The sequence below is a fragment of the Xenopus tropicalis genome, chromosome 2 (genome assembly GCF_000004195.4).
Source record: "Xenopus tropicalis strain Nigerian chromosome 2, UCB_Xtro_10.0, whole genome shotgun sequence".
NCBI lineage: Eukaryota > Metazoa > Chordata > Amphibia > Anura > Pipidae > Xenopus > Xenopus tropicalis.
In genome coordinates, this window is record NC_030678.2 from 7035178 (window position 1) to 7044950 (window position 9773).

At 43.5% G+C, this 9773-nt stretch overlaps 1 protein-coding gene across 7 annotated transcripts in view; it reads right to left on the bottom strand.

The window, feature by feature from the left end:
• The window catches only part of pou2f1 (POU class 2 homeobox 1), an 85521-nt gene extending 76172 nt beyond the window's left edge, over nucleotides 1–9349 (bottom strand). For 4 of the 7 annotated variants that reach the window (XM_012956956.3, XM_012956953.3, XM_031895972.1 and 1 more), the window contains exon 1: nucleotides 9204–9349. In XM_012956956.3, coding sequence (XP_012812410.1) covers nucleotides 9204–9267 — 64 coding nt within the window. In that variant the 5' untranslated portion in view covers nucleotides 9268–9349. The remainder of the gene's footprint in view (nucleotides 1–9203) is intronic. The other 3 variants (XM_012956954.3, XM_012956955.3, XM_012956957.3) reach the window with 3 other exon arrangements.
• Between the last annotated feature and the right edge of the window lie 424 nt (nucleotides 9350–9773).

The window sequence follows — 9773 nt, forward strand, 5'->3', positions numbered from 1 at the left end:
ATCATTTTGACCTATCAAATTCCTACAGTCACTTACAAGTGAAAACCTGATTGATTGATTGATTGATGGCCCCAAAGGCTTAAGCGTTATCCTGAATATAATTCCAACATATTATAGAGCGGTTAATGATGATCTAACGACGCTAATAAAATGCACACAAAACACACAACAAATTTCACAAGATGACAGTGCAAGTTTTTGGGCTTTAGAGGGGCCCCATATGGGGAGAGCATACAAACGACACAGACAGGGTCCTAGTGGGAATCAAACCAAAGATCCAGGCACCAGGAGCCAGCAATATTAACCCTTGTGCTACCAAGTACGGGACTAGGGGTCAATGAAAGAGATCTAGTGATCAGAATATCAGTACAATCTGCCCATCTGGCTCATTATGATTGGCCAACACACAAACAGGGGAGAAATCAGCTGCTGATTCTGGTACCTAGGAGCGACTCTGCAGCTTATGGGGCTCTCCGACAGGCCTCCCTGATCGATACCTGGCCAAAAATTGTCGGACAGGCTTGATTTTTCTGTGAATAAGGGACCGCATTGGCTCATTGATGTGGCCCTCGCTCCGACTTTTCCTATTCCCACCCGAGGTGGGCATATCGGCAATAAGGTTTGGCGACTTGGCCAAAGAAATAAATCTTACGGTGTATGGCCATTTTAACAGTTTACTTGCCGGCTGCCTGCACTGCTGGCCAATGGCTAACCAAACAGATGTCTCTACAGTTCACACAGCAACAAAAGGATTTCTGTAAGGGTAACAAATCCCCCCCTTTTCACAAACAAGGGCAAACAATAGGTAACTGGCATCTGTATTACTTACTGGGATATAAATAAACACACACATACTCTTACTATGAACACCGAGTCTGACTCTTGCTCATTAGAGATTGAACAAAACTGTATTTTTAGCCAGTAGCCTCAACATTGTTCCATTAAAATATGAAGCTCTTGCCCAGTAGCACAGAGTGTTTTCATTGCCCCAGACCTCTCCAAGACCGGAGTGCTGTTATTCTCTTTAGAACTTGCCTGAAGTGCTGCTGGAAATCTCTATTCTGGTTTGACAAAGGGGCAAAAACCAATCCCATAAAATCTCGTGCCCAGTCAAGTTAAGCAACTAGTTAGAACTCATTCATACTGAGAGCTTCTGTGCATTTGAACCATCAATTAGCCGTCATTATTCTCTGCTGCTGTTTACATTACTGGGTGAAGCAATCACAGGCAGCTGCTGCGCGCTGCAACTTCCTTGCTGCTTCCCACCCCCTTGATCCCAGCAGGGCGACAATAAAACCCTGCTTTGGCTTTTTCATTGGAAAAAGATTAATTAAATCTTGCCGTCACCATGTTTGCCTGCCATACCCCAGTTTTGTCCCTACAAACTTCTGCCTATAAGAACCCATTGCAAATCAGTCCAAGAGGCACCCCACTAACAGCCGACTAACACTGATCCCCGCTCAAGCAAGGAAACCTACCTTCCTGGTCCTGCAAACAACTGGACAATGGGCAAATTTTCAAACCTGCCCGATCAATTTTTTGACCAAAGTCTGATGAAAAATCGCTAGATGTACGATCGTTCGGTGCCCGCTAACCTTGCGATAATTTGACAGATTTGTCAGATATAGATTGTAAGCTCTACGGGGCAGGGACCTCCATTCTCTTGTGTCTTTGACTCAACTTATTGCAACTGTACCATGTATAATATGTATTTATCTATTATTATTATCTTAATAACCCCGTTTGTATCAATGTATTCTACTGTACAGCGCTGCATACGTAAGTAGAGCTTTATAAATAAAGATATACATACATCTTACTAAAATTGGTCATTAGAAAGAAAAATCTTAACTGTATGGCCAGCTTAAATCAAGTCTGCCCTGTGTTTAGCCAGACACTGGTCTAAACCGTATCCACGCAGGTTTACCAATCCCTGCTCCCCCCCCCCCCCAACAACATATCCATCAGAATGTTTGTTGTAGAGAGTTGTAATTCTGCAGTGTGTAACTGGGAAACAGTGACTCTTGGTTTGACCCAATGAAACCTCCTTGGGTCTCTCAGCAAGTCCCAGTCACCAAAATGGAGATTGTAAGCTCTTTGGCTCAGGGAATAATTCCTATATTTTATATGTTTTAGCCAAACTGGTGCAGAGTGTAGTTTGTGATTAGTTATTAGATAGCGGGGGAATACTGGGCTGGCTGTATAATATATATATATATATAAAACACAACTGTATCCATCAGAATGTTTCTGAGAGTTGTAGTTCTGCAGTGTTACTGGGAAAGAGTGGCTCTTGGGTTGACCCAATGAAACCTACTTGGGTCTCTCAGCAAGTCCCAGTCACCAAAACTGATTGTAAGCTCTTTGGCTCAGGGAATAATTCCTATATTTTACACTGATGCAGAGTGTGTAGTTTGTGATTATTAGTTTATTAGATAGGGGGCTGAATATAATATATATAACCCCCCTGGATGTGCGAGTTGCTGCAAGGATCAGGCAGGACACTGCAGGGGGTGGGGCCCGAAGGCGCAACGTTGTTACAAATGGATACATTGTGGCGCCGCACTGACTCTCCGTATCCGCTCCGAGTCGCTGACAATGGCAGAAGCAGCGGCAGCTGTGAGTGCGACAGAAGCACATGGGGCCCGGGCAGGGCTGGGAGCAGGAGGCTGCGCCCAATTACTAAACATGAGAGGGGGGGGAGGCGCAGCGCTATTTCAATAATCTTCCCCTCCCCTCCCGCTCCTCCTGCTTATTCTAATGAGGCCGAATGGGAGATGGAAACTGCAGCGACAGGCAGCGACTACCTGCTACTGATCGGCTCTTGTTCAACTACAATGTCGGTTTAAGGTTAGGGCAGAAAGGGCCCCTGTCTTGGGCCCTCAGCACTACAAGGGCCACAGGTACAAGTACTGGGGAAATATACCTCTTTTTTTAGTAAACGAATAAGGGTGTCCGTTCTGCTGCCCTCCCAGCACATACTAAGGGGGTATGAGAGTTGCAGTCCTACAGCAGCACCACTACACCCCCAAATAGCGACTCCAGCCTTAGTGCATTGCCATCTCCCCCTCCTTACAGCCCCCCCCCCCCCCTCCTCTGATAGTGGGTTTAGGGAATGGCAGTTCAGCTACAGTCTGCAACCAGGTAGATCAAACTGAATCAGTTTTGTTGCAAAAATAATAAACCCCTATACTCTTCCAACTACTGCACCCAAACCCTACCCACAGGTGTATATATACCCGCTTCTGTGCCAGGGGCACCCAGACTAAGGCGGCCCTTCCCTATGACAGAGAATAAAATGTGCTGTAATAGTGTTGTCCCCTGTTGACTGTGAAATCAGGGTATGACATTGCTGGTTCTATTGCCAGCTTAGGGTGCAGACACACTGAGCTACTTAGTAGCAGCTACTATACTCCAGAAAATCCCCTGCCATAGACAATACTGAGAATTGCCTCTGCTAAAACTCAGGTAGAGACAATTATCAGTAAATGATCAGCATTGTCTGTTTTAGTAGCCATGACAAGTAGCGGCTACTTGTCTTCACCCTTAGGGTGAAGACACACAGCACTACTAGTAGCAGCTACCTTTCCACGGCTACTAAACACCAGAAAATCCCCTGCCATAGACAATACTGAGAATTGCCTCTGCTAAAACACATGTAGAGACTTATCAGTAAACAAATCGGCCACGACAAGTAGCTGCTAATAGTAGGGTGAAGACACACAGAGCTACTAGTAGCAGCTACTTTTTAATAGCTACTAAACTCCAGAAAATCCCCATAGACAAGACTGAGAATTGACTGCTAAAACCCACCGAGACAATTATCAGCAAATAACCAGCATTGTCTATATTTGAAGCCACAACAAGTAGCTGCTCCGTGTGTCTTCACCCTCCAGTAAGTATTAATTTGGAAGCGAGTTTAAACATTGTATTAAGGTCAACACAAAAATCAATGGCTGTGACATTATTAATATCAAGAAATCATCCCACAATGCAGAAACAACACAAAGAGAATACAGAAGATTATGAATAATAAGGGGCACCAGTAGGTGAATTTGTAGCCAACGTTCGTGCCCATAGCTGGGCCAGTTCTCTTGCTTCCCTATCAGTCGTATGAGGGCTAGAGAGCTTGGGCAGACACAAACCATTGCTAATACACAGATATAACCATACCAAGCAATGACATTCGGAAACCTCCTAAACCCAAAGCGTTTCACTTCATTTTGGAATTCAGAGCATGCCCCAATGTACAATGTCATTTTTATTTCTGAAATATGAAATTAATTGAATTTCTCCGATTCTAGGGGACTTCAGATAAATGAAATTAATCATTTTCCATGTCTTGCAAGTCCCAGAAACCTCAGAGGATGCCACTTAATACCTGCCCTCCTCTTGTGCCAATTCCTGGCTGTTTTTTTATGTGGATAAGTGCCACCTCTGTGGCTAGTAATAATCAAATCCTCCTAGTCTTTTTGTGACTTTCCATTAATTACATCTTGCAATAGTTCTGCCACTTTATGTCCTCAAAACTAGATACGCTGCCTAATTAGCAATTACATGAGATACGCTGCAGGCTGCACTAGTACTCAGTGCAGCCATGCAGAATGCCTATCAGTTACTAATCGGCCATTCATCGCAGGGACTTGGTGCAAGCCCATTTACGGTGAAGCCACACAAAGCTACTTAGTAGCACGGCTACTGAACACCCTGTCATAGATGATACTGAGAATTCTGCTAAAACACACACTGACAATTATCATTAAATGATATTGTCTATGGAAGGATTTTCTGGCGTTTAGTAGCCACAACAAGTAGCTGCTACTAGCAGCTGCATGTGTCTTCACCCTTAGGGCGAAGACACACTGAGCTTCTAGTAGCAGCTACATTGTCATGGCTACTAAACGCCAGAAAATCCTTCCATAGACAATACTGAGAATTGCCTCTGCTAAACACACATGTAGAGACAATTATCAGTACATAATCAGCATTGTCTATCTTAGTAGCTGTGACAAGTAGCTGCTACTAGTAGCTCGGTGTGTCTTCACCCTTACTAGTTGCAGCTACTTTTCACGGCTACTAAAACAGACACTGCTGATCATTTACGGATAATTGTCTCTACATGTGTTTAGCAGAGGCAATTCTCATTGTCTACGGCAGGGGATTTTCTGGCGTTTAGGGTAAAGACACACGGAGTTACTTAGTAGCAGCTACTTGTCACGGCTACTAAACACCAGAAAATCCCCTGCCACAGACAATTCTGAGAATTGCCCCTGCTAAACACATGTAGAGACAGTTATCAGTAAATGATCAGCATTGTCTATGTTAGTAGCTGTAACAAGTAGCTGCTACTTACTAGTAGCTCTGTGTGTCTTCACCCTTAGTAGCCGTGACAGGTAGCTGCTACTAAGTAGCTCCATGTGTCTTCACTCTTAAAAGGTGAATATGGCAATTATGCATTACACAAAATAAATCCAGACTCCCATTAATACAACAAGTAATACTTCTTATACACACACATTCCCAGGGATACTGACTCTAGTATCAAGTTTTCCGCATAACATTTCTGCAGATTAGTGGGAACCCACGGTGACTTTAATTACTGTCCGTTGGACCTTCCCCCCCAACCAAAGCAAAAAAGGCAACCTATTATTTTCTTAATAAGATACGTCATCTGAGGTTCCTGCAAGTGACCTGGGTGACATTTATTATCGTTAGACATAGGCAAGTGACAGGGCGATTTCGGGTGGCTTTGATATATAGCGATTACTAATGCCCATGGTGATTATGCTACGGCCTGCAGCCTATTGTGAGCCTCCCTAGCAGGCAAATTAAATCCTTACTCTGTGGGGGTTCAGGTGGGCTCCGCTGGCCATTTATAAATATATACAGGCAGAAATAAATGATGCGCTGCTCTGCAGAGCCGGCCCGGATTAGTCACCAGAAACCCTTTGAACGCGCAATCCAGTAACAAGTCAGCATATATAATCTTGTGTATATAACCAGCAGCATCTCGAGAGGATCAATAGAATGGCAACTTCAGATAATAAGAGGCAGGATACAGAATGGCAAAGATGTCCTGCGCCTCGTTAGAGCTGTCACTTCCCAGGGGCGCAAGGCATGCTGGGAATTGGATTGTTAGCTTCAGCACTAAGCTTATGCAGCACATTTACACCAACCTCTACCCAGAATGTTTGCAAAATATACAACATATTTCTATACAATTATGTCCCATTAAAAGCATTAAAAATAAATGTAAACTGTACAACAAGTACAGGTATGGAATCCCTTATCCGGAAACCCCTTATCCAGAAATTTCTGAATTACGGAAAGGCCATCTTCCATAGACTCCATTCTAAGCAAATAATTCTGAAAATCTATCTAAAAATGATTTACTTTCTCTCTGTAATAATAAAACAGTACCTGTACTTGATCCCAACTAATATATAATTACCCCTTATTGGGGGCAGAACAGCCCTATTGGGTTTATTTCATGGTTAAATGATTCCCTTTTCTCTGTAATAATAAAACAGTACCTGTACTTGATCCCAACTAAGATATAATTACCCCTTATTGGGGGCATAACAGCCCTATTGGGTTTATTTAATGGTTAAATGATTCCCTTTTCTCTGTAATAATAAAACAGTACCTGTACTTGATCCCAACTAAGATATAATTACCCCTTATTGGGGGCAGAACAGCCCTATTGGGTTTATTTAATGGTTAAATGATTCCCTTTTCTCTGTAATAATAAAACAGTACCTGTACTTGATCCCAACTAAGATATAATTACCCCTTATTGGGGCAGAACAGCCCTATTGGGTTTATTTAATGGTTAAATGATTCCCTTTTCTCTGTAATAATAAAACAGTACCTGTACTTGATCCCAACTAAGATATAATTACCCCTTATTGGGGGCAGAACAGCCCTATTGGGTTTATTTCATGTTTAAATGATTCCCTTTTCACTGTAACAATAAACAAAACCCCAGGTTCCAAGCATTCTGGATAACAGGTCCCATACCTGTATCGATAACACAAGGTTGAACCATAATTCCCAGCACCGGGCTTTGTGCTGCCGTTTGGTAAGGCTGTAGTTCAGCAAGGGCAATTGGGCAAATCAGCAAAGTTTGCCGAGTCTGAAGGGTCAATTACCTACACCCCTGCTTATTTATATTTATAATAACGCTACATAATGGTAACATGTAAGAACCAAGGCAAGAGCTTACAATGCAGGGAGTATAAGTCAGTCAAACTATTCCCCTTCCAACTGCAGAATTGCAGTTCTGCAGTAAATGTTGCTTATTCCTTATCTAGAGGGGACAGAATCACAAGACCCCCTGATATTAAACAGCCACCATCACTTTGCCCCCCACCCCTCTTCAGCATTTATACAGCACTATTAGCAATAATCTGCCTTCCCAGCACTTTCCTTCACAAAAGCCTCTACGAAGGAACCCAGTTCTTTTGTATTCATATAAAAAATAAATGAATAACATCCAAGAAAGTGGTATAAGTTGGCCTTTGACCCTATCACGCTTCCTGCAGAAATACATCTCTTTGTCCGTGTGTTTCCAAACGACAATGAGTATCTATTAAAGACGTCGCGTTTGCGGAGCCGGGAGAAGCTTGGGAGCACCTAGGCCCTGGCATATTTTTCTTACTGCTTTTTTTTTTTCCTTTTTTTTTTTTTTTTTGCGCCCTTACAGGTTCCTACATGTTCTCTCTCCCGAATGTCATCCATGCGGCTCAGCTTTGTTGTAGTCAACTGCCTGCTGGAAGTGGGAACGCCCCACAGGAGTGGGAAGGATTAAATAAAAACACACACACACACAGGGACACTTTAGGTGATTTCACAATTAAAACTAGTGAAATCTATCAACTCTCCTTCCCCAGCGCCGAGGCCCTTACACCCCCTTAAATCAACCCCCTCCAGGGGGGGGGGTTCGAGCAATCCCATCAAACACAAGCGAATCCCAGAAGCTTTGGGGTTTTCCAGGAGGCTCCTGGTCCCTTTAAAATGTATGCTAAACCCGGAGCGTGGAAATGAATATGTAAAATAAGAAAATACCAGGGGGAGGAAATCAGGTCTCGGGGAAAAAAAACCAAACTGATTCAGATTCAGATTTGTATGGCTCTCCGGTGAGCCATTGTACCTGCACTTTATGCTGAAAGCATTATAATAAATATATACATTTCATACCCATTTCCGAGTCCCCTACTCATAAGCGAAGTTAAGCACTTATACACCTTAGTAAGCAGGGGCCGGCCCCCTATTAACTCTTTCAGAAACCTGCTTAGTCTGTTTAACCCCTTGTCTTACGGCAGAAATAGATCAAACTCCAAGAAATCATTCTAATAAGAGTCTCCCTGATACTTTATAACTAACGAGCGGACCAAAACAATTTGGTTCCTAGGTTACGTAAGATATTGGCGCCCAATAAAAAAAAAAAAAAATAGATACAGCAACGGCACACAAAGGGTTAAAAATGCAGCCTCTCTTCTATTAATGATATTAATACTTACTAAAAAACCCTATAGCAGAGTGCGTTACATTTAAAGTCCCCTACCTGGGGTTGCCCCAACCTGCGGCCTCTGCGTGTCAATCAACTACAACTCCCAGCATCCCCTAACAACCGTTAGCTGTAGTGCAAAATAGTAGGTGGCGGGGCACAGGTTGGCAATGCTTTCTGACCTCAGTTGATGTTGTAAATAGTTACAAAATCCCAGGTGGAATATTTAGGAGGAATATTTAGAAATGTCCCCCTATTTATAAAAAAAAAAAAAAATAAATGACATAAGATGAAAAAAAATGTGCTGCTGTGGTTGTACTGCACTCTGGCATAGGTTGGTGCCTTGATGAGAGGAATAATAAGGATATATAATGGCAGCAAACAATAAGAGGAGGGGTATTTACCCATATATATATATGAATATGTAGCATTGCTCTCAGTGTGCAGGGCTGTGTGTGTGGGTAAGGGGGGGGGGGGGCAGGAAATCTATTTGCCCTGATCCTCCCCCTGTATGTGAGGGTTATTGTGTGAGTGCCTTATTCCTGCTTTCTCCCCCAATTCCAGGCTTATTCCCTGCACCCCGTCTTCCCCCCCCCCCCCCCCGGTAATTAGAATAATCCGGAGTACTAATACATTATGCTAAAGCCGGCGGCGTGTGTATGAATATGAATATGTAAAGCGCGGTAATGATTACCTGCTGCCGCCGCCGCCGCCGCTGCTGAACTCTCATCTTGACTCGCTGCTCCTCCGTCCGCCATCTTGAATATTTTAACCAAAATCGCCCGGCCGATAAGCCCTCCTCCTCCCCTTAGGTCAAACCCACCTCATCACTTCGGATTTTTTTTTTTTTTTTTTCTTTTCAACGTGCTTTATTCAGAGGCGAAACAAAGAAGCACTAACCCCTCCCAGCTGCTTGCGTTTGATTGGTGGATAAGTGGCGGACAAGACGGCGACGTTCTCAATAGCAAAAAAGCACCTGTAGATGCCTGGGTTAAAGAATAAAAAAAAAAAGTAGGCGGGATTTGTGACTGGAACTGAAGTTCTCTGGAAGGCGTGTTTACGTCAGCGCCAACGGTTTTTTTCAGGCGGGGCCAGGTTGACAAATTGGGCTACTAATGTAATGCCCAGGCGGGTTTCCAAAGTACAAACCCACCAAGGTACAGATTTGGGCTGTTTTTTGGAGCCTTGGCGGGTTTGTAGTTTGGAAACTAGCCAAAGTTTTTCCCCCTAGTGTGCCTGTCCCATTGCATGCTGGGTAATGTAG